Below are 24528 nucleotides of genomic sequence, written 5' to 3' on the forward strand. Positions count from 1 at the left end.
TATAGCAGTCAGATTTAAGGCTATCAAGAGGTGGACCACTTTGAGCAGCGAGCCGATCCCGAGGGACTCGATTATTGAGACTCAACAATAATCCCAAAGCCCAAATTCGCAGAGAGGTGTTCAAAAGCAATTAGGTATCAGTAAAACAATGGACCTTAACAAAAATAAACAACATAACTTAACACAGTGCTAAGAGCATCTAGTTAAACGTAGCAAAAACCTAACAAAATGGTGTGTGCATGTCTTAAAAGGTGAAAATATGTTTAGGACACTGAAATGTGGTAGTGGTGATATAGGGCCATCACCAACTAATAATGTCCCTCCTGAAGCATGGGTTATGCACTATCAGACCCAGTTTGCTTCAATGAATAGTAGTTTAAGCCATTATCCACGAGTAATGTGCGACACCGTGGTAACTTTTGATATAGGGGAAATTGAGAGAGCCTTGGATAGTGTGGCAGCAGGTAGGGCTCCGGGTCTGGACTGCATCCCAGCAGACATTTTTAAATTTGATAAGAAAAACTGGCTCAAATATATATATCATATGGCCAATGGACTTGCAAGAGGTGCTCCCTTGCCAGAATCCTGGCGCGGGGCAGAGATTATCCCTATTTATAAAACAGGGGATCGTGCCAGCCCAAGTAACTATAGGCCCATAAATCTCATAGCTACCATGCAAAAGATTGTGGCCAGACTTGTTCTGAGCAGGGTAAATACTTGGATAGATGACCAAGAAATTCTATCCACTTTTCAAGCTGGCTTCCGCCCTCATGTCAGTACTATTGACCAAGTTTTTAGATTCATGATGAATTATTGGAACACCGTGGTTTTAACAGGGGGGGCTCTCTATGCTGCATTTATAGATCTAAAGTCAGCATTTGATTTGGTGCCCTGCTCTAAGCTGTGGGACTCACTTAAGGAAGTAGGGATGCCCCCTGCGATTTTAAATTTCATCATTAAACTTCATGAATCTAATTATGCCCGGGTTCGGTGGGGTCGACAGGGAGAGATAACAGATCGGTTTCCTGTGACCAAGGGGGTACGGCAGGGCTGTGTTCTGGCCCCCACCCTCTTTTCTTTGTTTTTAAATAATGTTATCTCATACTTCTCTGAATATCCAACTGATGCCCCTCTTGCTGGCGTGAGGGTTCCACTTTTAATGTTTGCAGACGACACTCTAATCTTATCCAAAACACAAACAGGTCTGCAACGAGCCCTCGATAGATTCACTTTATTTTGCAATTACCATGAACTTATAGTTAATGTTGATAAGACTGAGTTCATGGTGCTGCATAAACATAAAAAAGTGAAAATCAGAGTTGTAATGAATGGTGCACCATTGGAGCAAACTGACACTTTTACGTACCTGGGCGTAACGATGAGCAAGAGGATGAACTGGAAGCCTCAGATAGATTTACTAACCCTTAGGCATAATCAGTTAGCAGGGGCCCTTTTAAAAGAGCACCGGCTGTCCTATACTAAACCGGTAGGTCCAGCACTTGCCATATACAATGGGAAAATCAGGGCTTCCATAATTTATGGTGCAGAACTTTGGGGCTTTGATAATCTAGGCCCCTTAGTCCTGGCCCAATATAAGTTTTTGAGATCTTTGACTGGCCTTCCCCAATCATCCCCCCTCAAACCCCTATTTTTAGATCTGGGATGTACTTCTATTGAGGAGGCAGCGGGTTTTAGACCCCTCGCGTATTGGAGACGGCTTTGGACAACCCCTGAGTTAGTACCATATGCCAAAGCAGTTAAGCACATCAAAGAAGCTGATATGTCTTCAAAAATCATTTGGCGGAAAAAAATCAAAAGCACGCTGGTCGACATGGGGCTTAGGCACTTGTGGGAGGACCCAGAAGTGAATCAGTTTCCGTCTAAAAATTATCTTAAATTTCTTTATTGGGACATGGTTTGTCTTAAGTCCCTGTCACTGGTGGATAGTGCATCCCTGACAGGCCTCCTTTTAGATTATAAGTATGAATACAGGTTTGAGGCCTATTGGGATGTCATTACGAGACCTGGTGAAACTGTATCACCAATTTAGAGTGGGTACCCTCCCCCTTAAAACTTTTACAGCAAAATGGGGAGATGGAGACACAAAATGCACTGTGTTTACATCTCAGGATGAGTCCATACTCCATGTATTGTTTGGGTCCCCCGCTTATAAGGGTCCCCGTAATAAATGGATTAAGCCGATCTGCCGTAATATTGGCACAAGATCATCCCAAATAGCATTGCATATTATAAAGACAGATACAAGGGAACCTGTAGTCATAGCTATGGCAAAATTCTTGAGCTGGGCATGGGCCCTTAGAAGAAGTAGTTTGGCTGCTAATGCAGGCTCCATTTTGCACTAATGAAGTGAATAATATTATGCTGGATGATCTTCCTCTGATGGGCATGTGGGAATATTGTCTTTTCTTTTTATGTGGCTCCCCTTTTTGATATAATTGTGTTTTGCAATGAATGTAAAAAAAAATGTTTTCAATATAATTAATTTTTTTTTTTAAATAACAATCGAATTTATAAAGTGTGGTACACATGGTTTTATATAATGTTTTTTATAAGTGTCTTTTATGATTGAAAAATTATCGAATAAAGACAAATTGAAATTGAAGTTTAGGACATTATAAAAACAAACTACTCAGAAAGAGCAGCCTAACATCATTTCCCTACAGTTTTGAAGAGCGATTACTATGGCTTTTTTGGGAAATTCTCATGAACCTCACCTGCAATGAGAGGAGAACCAAACGTAACTTTTGTTAGATGTATCTGTAAAAGCTTTGTAAAACTTTTAAATGCGATTCATTTGGTACTAAGTGGTCCCGCTCTGCATAGGGTGTTACCTGAGCACCGTTATACCCGGAACACCCTATGTGCAATGTGTTTTGCATCAGACCCGGGTGTTACTCTTTATCTAGGTATTTCTCATGAATTTGCCCACTCGGCATCCAAATGTTGCTTTCAAATTGCTTCGCTTCTCTTCGATTGTCGCTTGCTGGCTGAATCTGTAGGCTACCCTGTCACACTGAGTCAACCGAGAGCTTATTATACTTCGCTTAGGGGCTACCTTGAAATTCTAATAATGCACTTTGGTGATACACAGAAACTGGCATCATTCTAGACCTTAAACTTATGTGCGCCCTAATCCATCATCATCTTCACCAAGGTGCTATCTGCAAATCTTTCTACCCACCGGCTCAGTATTGCTTTTGAAGCGCTTTATACTACAGTTTGTCTCATTTCATACCTGGGACAATTCTACATTAATGTGTTCAACTAAATTTAGTCCATTCTGTATTAGGGTTTAACCCTGTATCTGTACATTATCTATTAATTTTATCCGCCTCTGAACGTTTCTGCTGAATTAATTTTTTTTACACATGTGTAAGTCACGTGTATATTGTGAATTTTGCTGTTTTGCATCAGAGTGCTACCCAATAATTGTTGATTCTACACCTTGGGTTACCTTCGACTCGTTTAATGCTAGACCTGAATGCTACTCAGCATCGGGATGTTACACAAATATTCTATTCTGCATCTTTACGTTACACATAAATATTCTACTCTGCATCTGGGTGCTGCTGAATAATCCTATCTGCACCTCGAGCGAATTACAAGCTGTTATAACATGCAGACAAGTGATGATAAGAATTGTCATAAAATGTGAACTGACTCATTTGATATCTGATGCTAAGCTATGACGTTGATGTCTTCCTGCTAAGCACTATATGTGCTACACTTTGCACATATCTGCTAGCTTCTAGTCTCTCTCTTGTGACTTTTAACCTATTGCTTATGAAATATAATCTATTCTAGAACCTAAATGTTATAACCTGAGGTTTGTTAGTATGTCATACATGGCATTGTGTTCTCTATAATGGCCATTGTGTACAAAAACAACAATTAATGCTGCTTCTACATGTAATGTATACTGATTAAAAGGGCTTCGTACTAAGCTGATGAGTCCTATAAGTGTGTCATTTCCATCACCTTTTCTCATTCAGAGACCCGGTTTCGCAAGTGTTTTCACTTTGCGGGAGGTATTAATAAAGGCCCAATATTCTTCAGAGAGGAACATTATTATCCAGGAAGCTGTATTGCAAAGGACACCTTGCTCATCATCAGCATGGAGCCCTAAGGTAGTCGGGGGCTCGTGCGAGAGCCGCAGTCTTAGCCCATCGCAGGTATTTATCTTTTTAATCATACTTCTCATTATGGATATTTTTAGGTCAACCCAGTTTGGATAGGTACTCAAGAATATAATGTTTGGGTTGCTCATATTATATACCTTTTTGATGTTCAGCATTGCCAATATTAGCATGATAGCTACTATTATTTTGCTACACGTCTTTATAGTCATTATTACATCTACATAATACTTCAACCCTCAGGCAAACAATCAGTGTGTGTGTGTGTGTGTGTAAGATACCATTTTGGGCATTTATATAAATAACCGTGCCATCAAAGCCTTCCTAAAGACGGGATGATGCTCCATACAACGTAGCTCTGCAGGCATTTCATTCCACAGCCTAGTTGTCGGACTAGCCTAGGTAACATTCTGCCTCCGAGAGACAAGCTTTAGGAGCATCTATGAGTTTTTTCCACTGGACTTTAGCTTTCTCACCTGAGAGCACATGGAAAGGCAGTCCTTGATTTATATAGGCATATATGAGTTTAGGAAATAGAACTACCGAAACACGTTCTCTGGGACCAATTTTAGTCACAGTCCTGATTGATGAGTTTTGGAACTTTTTAGATGTCGCTGATAATAAAGCATGACAGTAATTCATCTTTGCCAGTGTAATAACTCTGATGGTCTTTATTCTGCTCTCTATCTCTGAAAAAAAGGACGGGCCGGTCTCAATTTATATGGTAATTTCACGTTGATGCCACTGAATTAACTTGCCTATTTAAGGTCATGTATTTGTGGAAACCAGCTTGAAGGCTTTTTCTGTACTGGATTTATGATGCCATCAACTGAACGATTTTCAGCAAGTGATGTAACCCTATAAATCCATCTTTTCTGTGTTTAGGACAGTTTTTGGTTATCCATGGTTCAATGTTAAAAAAAACACTGCTGATGTTTTTCTGATCTTCCTGCAGGTTACTAGATCATTTTTTGGGGATCAGCCACTTATTTATGAAATGACACTCCAACATCACAAAGTGTTTGAAGCATTGACTGGACACAGACATTAAATAGTAAACTGGGGAGGGCTGGTTTGATTGTTGACAGAGTATCCTCCTGTTTTACTGAGGACTGCCTGCCTCACAGGAATTATGAGAACCTTCTCTTTACCACCTCTGAATCTCTGGCATTGGTGCATAATCTTGTCAACATTACTTTGTGGTCCACTGCTTCAAATGCAGGAGTGAGCTTCAGTAGCATTAACACGACAGGGTGTAGTGCCTCACCCTCCACTCTAGGGATCTGTGTTTAAACTTGAATTCTGTCGGGTCACTCAACGGTCTGAGGTCAATAAAAAACAAGCGCAACTGAATTGGATCAAAATAAACTTATTTTATTTCAGCTCCAATATACCCTTTGGGTCGAACGTGTGCTTAACATATACACGTTTTGTTATGGCTGGGGATCCCTCATCCAAGATTTTAGAAAATCGTTGTTTGGATGGCTAACAAGGCAATCTCAATTCCTTTCCTCTGGATCTTAAGACAGAGTTCCATTCTTGAGTAATATGATCATTTTCCAGATACTTTAGGAGCTGCATGGTGGGGGCCTTTTCTAAAACTTTAAACAGAAAAGGTATATTTGAAAAGGGACATGTTTTGCACGAGGATTGGACATCATAAATATTTGTAGAAAATGAGAGTGTTATCCACTACATGCAACATATGGGAGATACTCTTTCAGATCTGGAGATGCACAATGAGCATTTCCCTTTGATAACACAAACATACGGGAGCAGATGGCTCTTAAGCAGGAATTCATACCAGCTTCATTGCTGCTCTAAACTCTTCCTTTTCCTTTTTGTTGCTTTGCCTCTCTTTTCTGCTAGTGTTCCCTCTACATCCCTTCCGTAGTCCAACCTGTACCTCCACCAACATCCTTGACTGTACAACTCTACTTGTCTCTTCCCTTAACCTTTGTTCTTCTCCACAACTCATCTACTCCCTCCCAATCTCTATTACTTGGTTTCCCTCCTCTCTTACCAGTCTTTGTCAAACATCCAGGCACTAGCCTATCCTATCCTTCCCTTCCATACCCCCATAGATGACCTCTCCATTCACACCGTCGCCATCTACCCAACTCCTGTTCTCTCCATCCTACTACATACTAGTCTTTCCTCCCATCTAATCCATTATCATTCCATTCTCTCATTCACAAAGCCCTTAATGTAGCTACCCCATCTCTCATCTCTACACTCCTCCATCTTCCCTCCAGCTCATCCATTCTAACATTTTTCAATATTGCCATCCCACATTCTCTCTTCAGTTCCTGCCGACTCCCTTCCATCACTGTTCCCCCATCTTCATCTCTTCATTTCGCCATTGTCCCTATAAAGCCTTCCCTCTGACTCATTCTTTCAAGAGCACTTTCACACACTCTTCAACACTGAATCTCCCCCTCTACCTATGCCTAATCCAACTACTCTTTCCCCTATCACTTATCTTAAACCTTCTTCTCTACTCATGATGAGGCCAGGCTCAAAATCAGCTTTAGTTGTCTCGCCATCCTCAAATAATAAACAAAATACAACAAATACGTAAATGCAAACTGAGGGTCAGCTCTCTTGATCCATTAGCCTGTTGAACTATCATTTGCATTCTACGTCCACCCACCACAGCATAAAGTTTGAGGCAATAGGTCAGCCAACTTCAGCCACCGGCTACCTCACACTGTGAGTAATGGCATTCTGTCTGCTAACATTTACCTATGTGCTAAAAAAACAGGAAGCACACTTCAGTGCCAGATTGGTGGGCCACGTCTGGTTTTTGTCCATTCTTTATCCTTTAATTTTTTAGGCATACTCGTGTGTATAAACTATGTTTTCAGTGTACAATAATTTAAAGCCAATAGTACGTTTTCTTTGCACCAATATGACTCATTTTCCTGTGATGTGCATTAACACTGAAAATGGTTTCTAGACCAGTTCTAAATACTCCTACCTGCAGGAAATCACCCCAACTCGTACTGTTGTTTTAAAATTATATGTTCATGGTTAGCTTTTTGTTAGATTTAAAATTACACATACACAATCTTCTATTAGATCATAGCTTTACATGCTCTTCATCATAGAAACCTAGACCATGGACCATGAAACTCCAATTCTTCATAAAGTTATTCTATCAGAGCAGCCTCATAGATAACCTTAAAATCCACAAAGCCTCACATTCAATATCTACATTTCCTGCAAGTCCTGTTAGTAAAGGTCAATCTTTTCCACCCCTTCACCTTGCTGCTCTTGATTTTCAAATAATAAGAAAAAACCCACCCCAGTCCACCCAGCAAAGTGTATATGAATAACTTACAACAACAGTTGCTGGCCACTTTGTCCTTTATTTTGCTCACCTCGTCCCACCCTCCGGTGGGTCCCAAAAGATATGGCCTAATTACCACATATACAATCTATGGTAAGGCAAGTAACATCTTTTGCTTAATGATCTGAGCATTGTCCACTCAACTAAAAAGTTGATCTAAAAAATGTGGGGTAACCATGTACAGTCTTTCTCTTTGGAATAATTCACGGGGGGGCATCTCTTCGTACTTGTGTCCTATTTCAATAAGAACCTGGGTAGTTTCTCCATTGCTAACAATATCCAAAGGTTCCTGCCCATTCTTGGATTGGTGGAACGAGAGGAGACCTCCATTTGAGCACAAATAGTTGTTTTGCAGCTAGAGTAATTTTCGAAATTGGTTTCCAGTCCTTTCACTATAAGCATTTGATGTCCAACAGTCTCATTTTGAGTATAATGGTTTCTGCATTTGGTTGCAAAGGATACCCTATCACTCCTCTAACTTGGGTGAGGATTTCTTTCCAGGAAAATCGCTATCTTGGGGCAGGCCAAACACACATGCAACATCACATCTGTCTACCCACATCCTCACCAGCAAATCTTACCAGTCTTACAATACATATACTTCAGTTTTACTGGCATAACATGGCAACCCATCATGATCTTACATAATAGTTCTCTATGTTGTACACGTTAACAGAGTGAAGGAATATCAAACCGAAGTTTTTGTCATTGGGGTAGAGGGATTTGTGGCTCTAAAGCCTTTCACCACTGCTTCATATAGGGCCATTCAGGTGCTGCACCTACATCTGTTAAGATAGCATGAATACTAGCTAGAAAACCTCTGGACCAATCATAATTGGTAAAGAGCTTTCCCAATGTGTTAGTGGCTTAAGTGTTTCCTCTTTATTTTCTGGATGGTGGGCCCAGTGTCGAAGCTGACAATAATGGATGCAATCTATCTCTTTCAGCTTGTATTCCCTTTTACATTGATTAAAAGATTTAGTTTCACTCCCTCGAAACAGGTCCTGCAGCATCCTACACTCCCCTTCTGACTAACGCGCCAAGTCCCCCATCAAAAGATCTAGGGTGAAATAGAGATTACCCATCAGCGGCATGTATGGTGAGGGGAAGGAGGTTAGTTTCCGGTTTCATGTAAGTGAGTCTCACACTTCCATGGTCAGTGTCAGGAGTTCGGAATAATATTATATTGTATTGTAATTGCATTTGTATAGTGCTTTCTACCACTGACAAGGCGTTGAAGCACTTAATTTGGCGAGTATTAAGATTAGTGTTGAATTAGTATAGTGAAACATGCTAGTATATTTTAAGTGGTGGATAGGTCAGTCATTTATTTGGATTCGGAAGTAATAGCAGAAGGACAGAAGAGGAAAAAAAGGTTTGTATTTATATAGCGCTTGTTACCCCTGATGGGGTGTTGAAGCACGCTACTCCGGCAACCCATAAAGGAATAGTGGTGAATTAGTATGGTGAAATATGAAAGTAATTTGAGTGGTGGAAATTAGTCAGTTATTTGGAGTGAGAAGGATAGTGGAGGGATAGAAGGGAAGAAAGGTTTCCATTCATATAGCACCTGTTACCCCTGATGGGTGTTGAAGTGCTTTTCTGGCGAGTAGCACGCTACTCTGGAACCCATAAAGGATTAGTGTTGCAAATTAGTATAGTGAAGTATGAAGTAATTTGAGTGGTGGATATGTTATTCAGTTATTTGGATAGAGAAGGGTAGGTGACAGGATAGAAGAGGGAAAGAGGTTTGTATTTATAGAGCATTTGGGCTACCCCTGATGGGGTTTTGAAGTTTTTTTTGGCAAGTAGCACGCTACTCCAGAACCCATAAGGATTAGTGTTGAATTAGTATAGTGAAACATGAAATTAATTTGAGTGGTGAATATGTTAGTCAGTTATATGGATTGAGAAGGGTTGGGGAGGGGTAGATAAGGGAAAAAAGGTTTGCTTTTATATAGCGCTTGTAACCCTATCGAAACGCTTTATTGGCGAGTAGCACACTACTCTGGAACCCATAAAGGATTAGTGGTGAGTTAGAATAGTGGAATATGAGAAGTGAACATGTTAGTCTGTTATTTTGAGGGATAGAAGAGTGAAGGACTTTTCTTTTTTTTTTTTAGGTCACAGCAGTAGGAGGAGGCTTTTGGATGAGTTAAAAGGGTTTTTGGAGGGGAAGAGTCAGAGAGAAGAGTTTAGAGAGGTTTTTTGGGGGGGTTCGGTATAGTAAAAGAGGTGTCAGATGAAGCAAGGAGCGGTAGAGTAGCAAAGAGTCTAGAAAGCGTTATTTTGGGGATCATAGTAGTGGTATAGGGCTTGGGATAAATGAGAGAGTGGATGTAGGGGATATATTGATAGATGTATAAGAAGTTTGAGATGAGTCAGAAATTTGGGTTAGAAGATATATTGAGAGAAGTATAGGGTGAGAAATAGGGTAGTGCATTGGAAATGCCAAATTAGAAGAAAGTGATAAATATATAGATCCATAAGTAAATTGAAAGTATATAGATGCATAAATGAGGTAAGTATATGTACATTAAAGATATTAATAGAGGTACAGGATGAGAAGTAGGGTAGTACATTGGATACGCTTTTTCAGGAGAAAAGTAACAGACACACAGATCCAAGTACATAGAGGTACATAGATGCACAATGGAAGCAAGTACATGTAGACCAAAGATGATTTTTTTTCTTTTCTTATTTTTTACAACATAATTATTCCACATGTTTATTCAAAGAAATACACAAAGATAGGTACATACCTATAGTGAGAATTAATTGTGGGTGGGTATTACTGAATGGGAACATGGACAGCATTTCTGGCCCTAGTCCCGACCGGTCTCGAACAAGCTCAAACAGGCAACTGCCCTTCTCCTCTCTGCCCTTAGCCTCGACGCCCGGGCTGAGAAGCCCTAAGCCTGGCCTTTTATAGCACTAGTAATCAGGTGACCCCTCCAGCCAATGGGAACCCTAGCCCTAACTCTATCCAATCACAACACTACCCCTAAAATCTGAAACCAGTAGGAGACCAGGACCTTACAGCCAATCTTAGCCCTAGTCCAAGCAACCAATCAATTTAAAAAACCCTGATTTCTACGTCCAATAGAGGCCCTAGCCCTATTAGTAGTCCCAACCCAAGTCCAAGCAACCAATGGCACAGGAAGCCCTCGTCCCTACTTCCAATAGAAAGCCTAACCCTTGCTCTAGTCCCAACCCTAGTCCCACCAACCAATAATACAGGAAGCCCTAGTCCCTACTTCCAATAGAAATCCCAACCCTTGCTCTAGTCCCATCCCTACATTGATTGAATCACAGACCCAGAAACCAATCAGAACCCCCAAATACCCAACCAATATAGCATACTGGGGTTCTCACTTTTTTTAGTCAATCAAGGAATGACCTATAAGACGTGGCTCATCATTGCAGTATCAATATGGATCCAGTCGCACTCGGTTTCATATAGGGAGCATCCAAAAATGATTCAGAGCTGGGATGCCTGATAATTTTTCTTGACATCCTGTAAACCTAGTGCACCAAAATGTTTGTTCGCTTTCAGAATTTTTCTCAAGACCCGTGCTTGTCTGCCCACCCAGATAAAAGTGCCAATCGCTGTCTGCAAAGCCACTAGATAAGTCTCAGGGAGGGCAATTGGAAGGTCCTGAAAAAGATAAAACAACCTAACTAAAATGTTCTGCTTCATTACCGCTATTCTGCCCATCTATTATAGGAATAAATTCCACCATTTGTATAAGTCACTCTCATCCATGTATATTAACCTCACATTTTTTATTTTCAGCAACTTCAATGACTACTCAATTATGGTGCTACCAAATGTACCATTTAGTGTGGAACACTATGCACTGCTTCAAATTATCTCCCGCTCCACTTTCTTAAAAGAGAGGAAAGCAATTCACCCACACACCTTCAATGAGATCTTCTCTGATCTGCAGACCCTGAAAGCCTTTGTGCCTGATCTCCAGCAGCAATGCTCTACTATGGAGCAGAAAAAGTAAACACAGTGAATGTTCTACTGGCCTAAGTGGGCAAAAAAACATCGTAGCAAATGGTTCCCCAATAGACAACCTCAAGCCGATCAGCCAAAAACAGAGCGGGTTAGACTGTTAGAGCACTGGGCTGCAAAAAGAAGGGTGGGTCAATCTGAACTTCTTGGGGTAACAGCTAATGGTTGTTATCCTTCAAGGGAGAACTGAAGCTAAGCCGTTTACAGGAAGCCTTCTTCTGAAATCACGTCAGTACCAAGACCATCCTCACCTGCAAAAACAGTACAGTCACTCCTAACAGCTCTTAGCAGGATACCACAAAAACACTGTGCAACGTTTTGACGCCTCAGACTTCCTAGTTAGCAACCTCTCCGCCGTTACAGCTATTTACAGGAGGCGCCTGTGTTTCAAAGGCTCCTAAATTCCAAGTGGCCCAAAGGGAACAAGGCGGAGCCTAACAATTTCATAACTAAAACAATAACTTCAATGGGAAAGCATCATACTTTTATCCCTCTGCCATATACCTGAGCAATGTTGTACAAGGCATGATGAGGAATATGTCTGCCTGAGGCCTGCTTTGGGTCATAACGAAAAAACATTAGCTTTTATACCTAAAAACCTGCCCCTTTTCAGAATAAAAGAGTACATTTCTACTTGAATGTTAGTTCCATGTGGCCGAACACCCTTCCCAATAACGACGGGAACTGGCAATGCTGAGGAGAAGTAATACAATGCGGTAGATTTTAGCACAAAATACGTTAGAGCCCTTTATGTAAAATAACTGGGTCAAACATGGAAGGGAGCATTATGTGTTCAGTAAATACGCGCACAATGCAAGTGCAATTATCGGACAATCGCAAATTGGAAAATGTTGGAGAGAAATGCATGTACTGTACTTTCCGGCATCAGTTTTTAGGAGACTGGCTGCCCTAACATTTGGACTCTGCGAGCCGAGCAGTTCGGATACACCAGGCAATAACCAACAGATAGCTCAGGGAGACATTTAAATATTGTGAGAGTGCACATCGGCTCGCTTTGTTGAAATAATTTACTTAATAACGATAATTGGGCAGCTATTCAGAAACTGTATATGACAGAGAAATTAGTCAATGGCTGAAAACTGTACAGAGGAGGGAAGTAATTAGTCAATTACAGATGCGTCTAAGAAATGAGATAATGAGTGAATAGCTAGCTGAGTGCTGCTGAAGAGCACTAATTTATGTAGAACATTTTGTTTATCTTCCTATTAGTTCAATACAAGTTCCAGATTGGGACAAACAAAAAAAAAGAGAAATGTTACTCTAGGAGAAAATTTGCATTTCATGAATAGGCAACAAAGTGTGTAAATGAATGACCAATATTCGGGGAATTAGTATATGACTTAAAACATAGAATAGGGTCACCTTAGAGGTCAGCCTGTTGTACAACTATGTCCCCTTTAAACACATTTACATGGCCTGAGAGCACTTCCAAGGTCAGCTTCTTTGCATGATCAGCATTCAGGATGCAGTATAGCAGGAGTCATATAGGGCAGAGTTGGTGGGTCGTCCCTGAGGTGTAGTGGAGAATATACCACTTTACTATGCGATGTATTACATCGCGTGCTATTACAATGCAGTCGTTACAATGACGGCATTGTTAGTACGCGATGCATTTACATTGCAAGTCTTTACAACGACTTCCACTAGGGGGCGCGCTGGACTTAGGAATAGTATTATTTACTATTCTTACTCCAGTTTGCGCAACAGTAGGGAAGGTGTTGGAATTCATTTCCAATACCTCAGCGCCCCCTAGTGGAAGTCGTTGTAAAGACTGGCGATGTAAATGCATCGCGTACTAACAACGCGGTCGTTGTAATGACCGTGTTGTAAAGGTATCGCAGTGTAATGACCACGTTGTAAAGGTTGTTTCCCATAGTGGAGCGCCACAATCTTTGGCAGTTGGGCAGCATGCCACAACCAGTTGGTGCCAGCAGGCTGGGGTACAGTTTACACCCTGGGCATGAAAGGCCATGCTCGGCTCTTGGCATGTGTTGTGAGGGGCAGAAACCTACGTGACACCAGGCAGAGAACCTTGTGAATTCTTCAGACAGGGATGGAAAACAAAGGTGCTCCAAGAGGAAGAAAAAGTGGGAGTGGGACCCTCTCTGTTGTTTCTTTGTGGGCAGCAGCCGTCCTTCATTAAAAAGAGGTCAGTGATCATCTATTGATATTCCTAATCACAGGTGCAACAAAAGTGATCACAATCACTCTTCGTTCGTGCTTGTGACGGTGTTTGTGATCATTATTGCAAAACCAATGCATATAATATTTGTAACCATTCCCTTTCCTTATACAAATTATATGAGGAGGCCAGTAGGCATCACCAACAGAGCCAGGAACTGGTAAAAAGGAGTGAAAGGGAGGTCTGGTCAAGAGCCTAGGGTGGGGAGACTAATTCAGGGCCTTAAGACACACAGAAAGGCTGTCACTGAGGAGCAGAGGATCTACAGTTTTTGGCATCCATTGGTATTAGGGGGCTGACAAACAGTGCAAAAAAGGGGAAAAACAGAGGAATCACTAGAACAAAGTAAACAAGCATTGGCATAGCCAATAGGTCTCGCCTTTGGGACATTATAAGTGTTTAGCAACACAGCATATTATCCTTGGTGTAGCAGAATTGACAAATCCCAGGATAATGAGCTAGAAAGAAGAAGCCACCATGCACTGTCAGTACTCCATTCACAATAGTTTAGCACAGAAACAAAGGCACAGACAGGATGTGGCCGGGGGAAAAAAGGGGCATAGATAGTCGGAGGGACAAGGCTGAGATAACATAGAGGGACAGATCCAGAGAGAGGAACAAGCAAAAAGATGACAGAGGGCCATAGATGAAAACACCTTTGAAATAATAGAGCTCGTTAATAAGACTTTTGGTCCAGATTAAAGAGTATTGGGTTTGTGAATTTAGGTTGTGCGCAGGAGAAACAACTTAAGCGAAGCGAATAAAAGCACCCCCCAACCAAAGTCATTGTAGGTAAAAAGAAGTTGGGAAGCTGCTCAGTATTGTTGTAGAGGGAGGAGTGGGGGAATGGGATGGGTTTATGAAGTCAGTTCCAAGAATCCAACTGGAGCGGTCCTGGTAGGAGAATGACTTAATAGTTTGAAAAGAAAATATCCATAAAACTCTCACTTGAGCTCAAGAGCAAAAGAGCATCCATAATCTACAATACTGTGTGGAGCAAGCATTACACGTGTATTTTACTCTGGGTAAATAGCTGAAATAGTCGAATTTCTTAAAATACAAAATGCATAATTTCAATATATTTAGCAATTACAGATGTGTCAGTGCAGCCCCCTGCACTTTAAGGTTGATTAACTGGACAGCCAGAGAGAAAACAGTACAACATAGAGCATTGGAATGTTTCGAACTCCCACCCCCTTCCATTACATGATAAGCACATTTCGCAATCTCAAGAAGCTGTCAGTCATCCGACGAGAAGCATTTGTGTACCTTTTCAAAAGATGTGACCCTGAGAAAAGAAATAGTAGTGAAGCCTCGAGTGAGGCATTCTTCAAGCCTTTAACACACAGGGAAATACCATTTACAGCTGTGAGCGGCAATTTGAAAATTGGAGATGCATCTCCAGGCTGAGGAGATCTGATAACCAGTTTTTTTCTTGATAAAATGTTTGTGGGGTAATGGAGGGCCATTTTGCGGTTTTTATATGAATCGAGTTTAGCAGTGAAACGCCATCTATTTATCTTTTTCTTGATCAACGGGTACAGGTAAATGAAACACCAACATGAACAGAGGCAAACAAAACAAAGCAAAAGCCGTGAAAAAGATGAAGCGTGAGTGGCTGCAAACCTTTTTTTTCCTCAACCCTGGACAAGCAAACAAAACACTAACACGAGCAGAAGCAAACAAAACACAAGCTGTGAAAAAACATGAAGAGCGGGTGGCTGCAAACCTTTTTATTTATCAATAAGTACAAGTAAACAAAACATGAACAGAGGCAAACAAAACAAAACACGATCAGTGAAAAAGAAAAAAGCACACGGGGCTACAAACCTTTTTTTTAATCAATCGGGTAGGCTGTAATGTAAATGCTATCCTAAACATCAAGAGCGGCGTCCGGAGATGTGTTTCACCAGTGGAGGGCTGGGGGAAGCTTCAGTAAGCGCAAGAGAGGGAGGTATCTCGCAGAGAGTGCACATCAGCTATTCTGAAATGGAGGGACGACTAGGAGGAACCCGGAGTGCAAAGCGAAAGCTTTAATAAAACAATAAACTGGCGTATGAAAAGTGGGTCAGCCACAACTTCGAAAGCACACACAACACACTATCTCCTCCCCCCCCAAAAAAAGAACAGACTGGAGGAGGGGCCATCACACGCTGTAATAGGAGGAAGCGGGAAGGCCATGAACATAGTGTGATGGCCTACAAAAATGTTCTCCTGGTGAAATCGCCAGGGAGGGAACTAAGCACACAAAAGAGAGACACTTAGAAAAATGCACCAATAAAAAGAAAGCATTTAAGACGACCACAACAAAGAACGAATGGCAATAGATGGGCGTGCTAAAAGCCTATAGACTGAATACAGCATTCTTGCAGCTAGCGCATGCATGCTGCCTAGACTCAACCTACAATGGGATGGACCAAGATTTAACCTTTGCAAATGGCCAGTGGCTGATTCCTTATAGAGGGAGAGGCACGGAGAGAGGCCCGAAAACACTATTTACAGTAGAATGGCCAGAGAATGCTATTTTACCTTGCTATTGTCCCTGCTAACCTCTCCCCTCCTTCTCTGTTGCTCCCAGGCTTGGGAACAACTAAGAAAGTTGCATATCAAGTTTTGACAAGTGCAGAACATGATGACAGATGATTTAATTTTATATATGATTTCATCATATGAACTTTGTAAATGGAGGGCTTACACCTGGCTTCTGATTGTGTGATTTTTGTTTTATGACCTGATGCTAATAAAAAATACTGAAACGTTAAGGTGACTACACATCTCTCCTAAGCATATTTGCAGTGCTTTATGGGCACCCAATTCTCATTGAAAACACCTAGAAACCCAGGCCATCACATTTTAGACTACTTTGTAATAGCCATTTTTTTCTCATCTTGTAAATGAACTGGGATCATCGCTTGTTTTGTTTTGCCAATGCTGTTCCTCTACCACTCTTATCGCTTTGCAAGAGTGCCTCAGGCTGGCCTACCCCCTAGCTCCCGCAGGTTGACAGAAATAATATTATTATGTATAGCAAAAGAGCATTTTTAAACAAAGGAAACAACATGAAAATATTCTCAAATATATTTAAATATTTTTTGTTTTCTGTGTATTTTCCTACTGTGTGCAGTATGAGCATTGCCTTCATAACCAGAAAAGTATGCCAAGCATGACAGCATCAGACACACACATCCATACATGTTCAAACACATGGCCACTGAAAACCATAGTCACACATAGGCAGTTTCATTATATAGTTACACAAACACAAGCAAACAGACATACAAACACACATGTCCTCAAACAAAATTAGCATGTCTAGCACTTAGCCAATTTTGTGTAGGGGTGTGTGTGCAAATTGTTGAATGGGTAAATCCCAAAATTAGTCAAAATATGGATTGAAAAATAGGCTAGCGATTGGCTGGATGGATGAGAGTACATATAAGAAAGGGCAAGTGGACACAAAGTCAGATAGCTGGATGAGTGTATGGATGGATAAATGGTTGAGTTAGTGTGTGAGATAAGATGAGTGAGTCCATAGATGACTACAGTCATACTGGCTGTAGCAGATTATTCTTCGCTCCTTCCGAGGGGTACACTCTCGTATCAATGCACTGTCCCATTTATCCATCACTACACATAATAACTTATCCAGGTATCTATCCACAATCACCCACGTGGACACATCTGCATAACCCTTTCATTAATTGGCTTGTCCATCTATAATACCCCACACAAACATACATACATACAAACTCACCCGCCACTTACCAAGTACGTTTACTAATAAAAAGACAGCTCTATTGGCTTTTCTGATGCTCGTTTCTGTAGGGGGTTGCTGCCTTTCTGCAGGAATTCTGATATACATTAGATGGTACTCTAATCACTTTCACTATATGTGGAATTGTTCATAAACGAAAAGGCAAAATACCCTAAATAATAATTAACCATTCTCAAAGTGGATCAAATAAACAAAAGGGGTCATGATCAATTCCAAGCAAAATGGACAACCAGGTGTTCATACTTACTGTGCACTTTGCGCTGTTGTCATAGTTCTTATGCAACCACGATTCCCAGTCAGCCTGGGCAACAGCATCATTCCAGCTGGGGTAGTCCACAAGAGCTGCATGTGCAACAACTTCATTCTTTTCATTGCTGATCGTCACTGCCAGGTTTGCTTTTTCACTGCAGTGAAGACGACGACATAGTCGGTCATTCTAAAGCAAGTTTGTAGGAACAGAAAACTATGACAGCTACCAATTTACAGGAAAGCCAAAATGTGGCCCTCTTTTTCTGTTTCACCTACAGTCAACTTAATCTGCCTGTGGTCGAAAACCTATTGTCTAATATATACATGTATAAATTTCTTTATTTGCAGTTTTGCAGTTCACGACACACAGTAAAACAGTTTCAATTTACAAGTAATTCAACATAAGAATCCTCCCAGTCTCTGTCCAGCAACTGGTAGTCCATCTATGGTGATCTACGAAGTGTGTACCAAACCGGCAATATGCTTGAACATTAGCAATAACCATCATTCGAACTTTCAACGAAACATTCCCCCTCCTGCCCTCCCCCCCCTTCCCCCGCCGGGCCCACCCATTGTCTAATATATACATACAGTGGGCTTTGGGACAGCTTTTTGCTCTTGATGGGAAGGCTTTCTTGTCAAACTCATTTCCCTGCTTCTTAATCATGTCTCTTATCTCTATTCTATTTGTCCCGCATCGGGAGCAGGTCTTTACTGTGTTAGGATTGAATGACTTTTGCCCTTTCCCTCTTGCATTCATGGAACCTCATTTTTCTTTCCCTTCTAGCACTCCATGGGAGAGCATGTGTTTTCTTGCTTTCTCCTTCATATGCAGCTTCCCCGCTATATCCACCACGTCTTCATTTTGCACTCCCCCACTCCTAATAGCTATCGCATTATTTTCCGCTGTCCTCGTTTTCGTTATTTTCTTTATCTTTATGCTCCCCTAACCGGCCAGATGTGGTCAAATATGGACTCGGCTTGGCTCAGACTTTGAAATGTGACATAAATCAAGAAAAATGTTCTGTGATAAGTTATGACAGTCATGCTAAGATCGAACATTAACCGACTGAGACTTGATCAGCTGGGTAGAGAGGAAGAGAACTATGGTTATTATCCCTTGAGGATACAGTTAAGAAAATGGTAGTTATCATTTCATTACTAGCTGTATGACCTGAACAGATAAACAATAAAAATGGAAGCTCATATAATGAGGTCCCTGTGTTACAAATCCTACACTGAGTATTACTTCAAATAAGCCAAATCAAGAGATCCAGAATGAATTGGGAACCTTTTTCTGCATATATGTTCGAGAAGATCCCACCGTGTTTTAGGATCACGCTTGAAAGGTACTTTAGTATGTCTGTAACAAAACAAACAGAAACGGTCACCTAGTTGTAGGAGTCCCCCATGACCGCAAGGTTTAGTCCTACGTGGCCTTTTTACTCATAACTTCTTGAAGGAAGACTAGAGCGTAGGAGAATTAGTGTTTTAGTGACTGGAGCAAAAACACAGGTGGCCACGAGCCAAAACATATAGCATTTATAAGTGAGAAAACCATCCTATAACCCCTGACATCCTCAGAGGGTCCCTTCCATACAGCAAACCACTCTATTTTTCTTTCAAGGTATAGGGTCAGTATTATCTTAGTTCCTTTTCATCTTATTATGGAAATAGTTGGAACACTGGTGTCCCTATATTTCTAATAATCACCCTGCTAAAATTAGTGGCTAAAGACTGGGAGAGGTTTTTTAAGAGACTCCAGAGAGGTCACATATGACTAAACCTCACTGCAGTTCCTTTGAGATGATATTTTACTTGTGTTGTTCTGGAATTGTTTCAGGTTATAGAAGTGATATGTTGGATTTTTATCTGTAACCTTTTGTCCCTCAGTCTCACAATTATATACTTTCAGTAAGGATGGGCAGCCTTAAAATCAGAACCCTACTATGTTTGTCCTGGACTTTGTTTTTGATATCGGCTCTCAGGACGTTACCCAGAGGTTTGCTTTAATTTCATGCTAGCTAGCCACATAGTCGGGAAGTCATGACTTTCCAGACTGATCTGTGGGAGTAGACCACACCAGAATCATTGCCCATAGACTTTAAATTAGGTTGCAGGGTGAACTAAATTAAAAAAGAATTTCACAAGACTGTAGAACCTCCCTCAACTTGTGTATTCAATTTATATTCGGGCATTATAGAGAAGGTATTAAATCATAGCCCCTCACCACACCATGATCAGGTTTAGATACAGACAGCTGTTGCTGTCAAGAACACTTTATGTCATCAAGTCTTGTTTTTAGTAAGTGTACAGTATGATATAATATACAGAGTGAGCTATGGGTCAGCCCATTTCAGCCATTAGCATTTATTTGTTTTTTTGGATTTGACATTCCTTAAATGGGCTGTCCACCAAGGCCAGGGCATTCTGGGGTTAGTTACATGATCCCATTTGTATTCCCATTAGGTTTTGGCGATAGGGCAGCATGTTTTCAAACATAAATTTGCAGATCTGACATCACAATTGTGTATTGCATATTGTATTTACTTTTCCTGGCTCAACAACATTTTAATTGCCGATTTATGGCCATTTTGTTTAGGAGTGGGGGCTATTTCGATGTACTAGCATTCAGTGGTGGCCACTTTGGAAAAATAGTGGGAGGGCGGGGTGAACTCGAATTAAAAAAACATAAAGAAAGAAAAAATCACTTATCTGTGAAGGGCCTTGCATCTTCTCCGTACTCATCTCTCCTTGGCAGCACGGAAGCACACTGGCTCCCAGACTTCCATAAGCCAATCACGACGCTGCTGTCACCAGCATTACAGCAGTGTTGTGATTGGTCTGAAGGGCCTGGTTCAGCGTTTACACAGGGATTGGGAGCCTGTGCATGTTCTCTCCACCCAAATGCGCAATACAGTCGGGTGGAGAAATGCTAAGTGTGCATGACGGTTTGGCCGACCAAAGTAGGCCAGCCAGACCGTCATGTGCATGTACGGTGCACATTATGCCACTCCTCCTCCCTCTCCCTGTGACACAGCCCAGCCCCGTCCTGCACTAACCTGGCTCGGGCTAAATTCGAAAAAATTGAATGATAATAACGTAACGTTATTCGCGTTGCGTTATCATTTTATTTTTTCTTTACACTCAGTGGGGCGACGCTCCGCCTCCTTAGCGGAGGAGCCACCGCTGACATGGCAACAAGGTAAAGTGGTATTCCCTAATCACTTTTGTTTGTTTTTCTTTGCTGTGATGTTAACATGTTGTTAGCATTAGGGTCTTATAATCTTCAAAAAGTAAAAATAGGTACAAACAAAGGTTTTCTTAATGATACAACACAAATGCAACCCTTTTGTGCACGCTACTTAGCAAATGTATGCACCCTCATAGAACTCCCTAACAGCATGTGTTTGTGATGCACTCTTTTACTCCGGCATTTTTAAGGCAAGTCTGCAATCTTACCACATTTCTCTTGAGCTTTTTCCTAAACAGGAACATATTAGATGGGGGGGGGGGGGGCTTAGAGCTGGTGGTTGCCAGTGGTGCCAACTGGCACTCATTTCTGGGGTCCAGCACTTATTTTTTCCTCAATTGTCTTTGGTTTAGAGCAAGAGAGCTAAAAACTCCACAAAATGGATAGACGGAAGAAGAGAAAGACAGAAAACAATGACACCGGGAGGAAGCAGGGATTAAGAAAATCATGCAAGAGTGAGACAAAAAGACTGGGGGTGTCTAGTGGTGAATTAAAGAGGCTTGAAGTGGAATTCAGAGTATGCAGTGTTGGTATTCAGCCCCACATTCTTTTATAGAGTCAAATACAGGTTTCTGGGGACACTTTGGGCCCCAGCACTTATTCTTTTACAAATTAAGCACTGGAAAGTTGAAGGCTGGCACATTCTCCAACTCATGTTTGCTAGCTTGCGCCTACACCTACTTTCTTAACATGTTTTCCCACTTGTCACCTGTAATCAGCACAACCATTTACTGTTCAGCCACGTGCTGTGTCCTGCAAGTACACTTTCGATTTAAACTTCTTAAAATATGTAAAAACACTTAGGAAACACATACTTCTACATAAAGGCAACGTGCCAACACTAGTATTGTTGTCAAAAGCAGACAGATAGCAGTCGCAGCCGGCATTACTTGTGGGTGGGGTGGGGGGGGGGTCGCACGGGGAGTAGGGGTTGGGTGTTAATTAATAAAAAAAAACCTTACCTGGGGGAGGAGCCAAGATGGCGACCGGAGCAGACGCTTGAGCGCCCGGCTCCGCCGGCCCTTGGCCTCGGACTATCATCCTGATTCCTATCCTCGCCGATTTTCGAGGTGCAACGTGCGCGACGACGCGCTGACCGCGCCGCCGCTTTCCCGGAGTCTGAGCCCGCCCGGATGCCGGAGCTCTTGGTGCCTTTGTTCTCCGCGCTGGACCCCTGCTCCATTGTGGCCTTGGCCGGCCCCCTGGAAGCTCCGCAGTCACTGGACCCCCGGCGCAAATCTGAGCCCCGCGGCCCCGATCCCGCCTCACACCACGGACTGTCGCCAGACGAGCCGGGGGAGAGACGCCCGGACACCTCCCTCACCTTTCACCTGACGGGCTGGAGCTATAGGGTAAGCCCCGGTGTGGCGGGTCTCCTGCCCCGCTCTGTGGCCCGCGCTGTGGAAGGCTGCAGACCCCCTTCTTCTATTGCCTAGTCGGCTGCAAAGAGAGTCCGAGGGAGGGGAAGCGACTGTTGGCTTTCACCTGTTGCGGCGCAGACCTGCGGGGAATTGCCTCCTTGTTACGACCCTCCCCCTGGCCACTGTACCGTTCAGCGGTAAAACATGGCGTTGATTGCCTGCTCGCTGCTGGGGGGTGATGCTCCGGTCTCGCCCGCTGCCCGCTTCGCCCTCCCTCTACCAGACTCCAGCTCCACAGTGCCGTCCCGGATTGCTGCCGATGTGGGGGCGCAGCTTCCGCTGACATGCGGCTCCGTTCTGGCTGCCCTGCGGGACTTTCGTCTGCAATTGTGTGTTGGCTTGCAAACGCTGAGTGAGCGGTTCGACTCCATACTGTCGGCTGCGGGTCGTGAGCGCCCCGTTGGTTCTCAACAAGACGTGGGTCTGCCAGTGCTTCTGTCCTCTTGCGGGGACGCAACGACTGGGTATAATCGTGCTACACTGGTGTCTGCATCTGGCTTTCCCGGCACCCAGGATCAATCGATCTCCTGCTCAATTGTAGACACTTTGTTTCCCCGTTCATTGCTGCCTGCTTTGTTGTTGCCTGCCTCACCGCGCCCGCAAGAGTATCCAGCTGAGCGACACCTGACGTCCTCGAGGAACCGTTCACGGTGGCCTACGGCTTCTTTTATGTGGAACTCCTGTACTTTACAGGCCAGGTCTGGATTTTATATGGTGCACAAGGGGACCTCAATAGATGATCGGCGGCCATTTTGTGACTCTAGTTCTCCGTCTTCTCCCAAGCGGCCATATTGTCTTTGTCTGCACGGGCTGCGGGGCCTTCATGTGGGGGCTAGTCTAATCTTACGCCCGCGATCGGGCCAGGGCTAGATTGATTTCTATCACCATGGTTTCACGGATGGGCTGGACTGGGACTGGAACTGTCTGCATATGTTGTGCGCACTCGTCGCGATTTGTCTGCCTTCATTATATTGTTGTGACACGTTATCTTCACACGACCGCCTTTGGGCGTAGTGGGTTCTCAGTGTGTGGAGACGTAGTTGGCCGGTGGTTTCGGGCGCTCCGAGGTTACGTGGGCTCCTCCCCGCTTTCTTCTTTGTTTTCTTATTTTCTTTCCTTTATTCCTACTTTCTCTCTTGTCTATATTTCGGGTTCATTGGGCGACAGGCACTATGCTGGGGGGGGGGCAGGCCGTAGCCTCCGCATTGGTGTAGGGTGGGGGGGTAATTTACTGTTTCTTTTTAGTTCTATGGGCCTTTTTCTTCTATGTCTCTGCGCTGTCCTTGTTTCCGATTCGGGGTCCGGGTGTGGGGTGGATTGAGTGGGGGCGGCTTTGGAGGGGTGCGTATTTACTCATGTGACTATCCTGTTATATAACTGCATCGCCTCACTGTCTGAGATTTTCTATGGCCGTTTTTAATGATGCTGCTGCTCTCCCGTGTGATGAAGCCATCTTGCGGACTCGAATCTCCTTGGTTCTATCCTCTACTGACTTTTTCCTCGATAAAATTATTTTGAAAACCTTAAAATTAACCTTCACTTCTCCTTCCCCTGGTGTCAAGGATCTTTCCAGTGTATAACTCCTGAATCGTTGCTAATCTTGACCATTGATGCACAGGGGATGTAATGTTTGTCTCAGTGCTTAACTGTTTTGTGGCCGGCCTGATGGTTGTAGGCCCGTATTTGTTCTTTTAATATGCACAAATAAAGGTTTTTAAAAAAAAAAAAAAAAAAAAAAAAAAAAAAAACCTTACCTTCACCTCCGGTTCCTCGTCGCATCTCCTTCTCTCTCTGCTCCAAGTCCCAGGAAGCAGGCAGCCTCCCTCTCCTCCCCTAAGCCAATCGCAATGCTGCAATGGCAGTGTTGTGATTGGCTGGGATGCCAACCACACAGGCGTCCATGGGGAAGCCGTTTTCTCCATGAGAAAATGGGAGAGTGCGTATGACTAGTTTGATCCACCTTGGGGCCGACCAAACAGTCAGCGCCCACAACAGTGGCCAAGCCACTCCTCCCCTGCCCTGCAGCAGGACCGCCCTCCCCCAACCAAACCCTTCTGCTTTCTCGCAGTGCAAGAAGCAGAAACATAAAATGGTATT

General features: G+C 42.8%; 1 protein-coding gene across 2 annotated transcripts in view; it reads right to left on the minus strand.

The window, feature by feature from the left end:
- Positions 1-24528, minus strand: part of CFAP61 (cilia and flagella associated protein 61) — a 2048453-nt gene that overhangs the window by 1932490 nt on the left and 91435 nt on the right. For both annotated transcript variants that reach the window (XM_085612416.1, XM_085612415.1), the window contains exon 3: positions 17756-17912. In XM_085612416.1, coding sequence (XP_085468542.1) covers positions 17756-17912 — 157 coding nt within the window. The remainder of the gene's footprint in view (positions 1-17755; positions 17913-24528) is intronic.

This window comes from Triturus cristatus, chromosome 6 (assembly GCF_964204655.1).
Source record: "Triturus cristatus chromosome 6, aTriCri1.1, whole genome shotgun sequence".
NCBI lineage: Eukaryota > Metazoa > Chordata > Amphibia > Caudata > Salamandridae > Triturus > Triturus cristatus.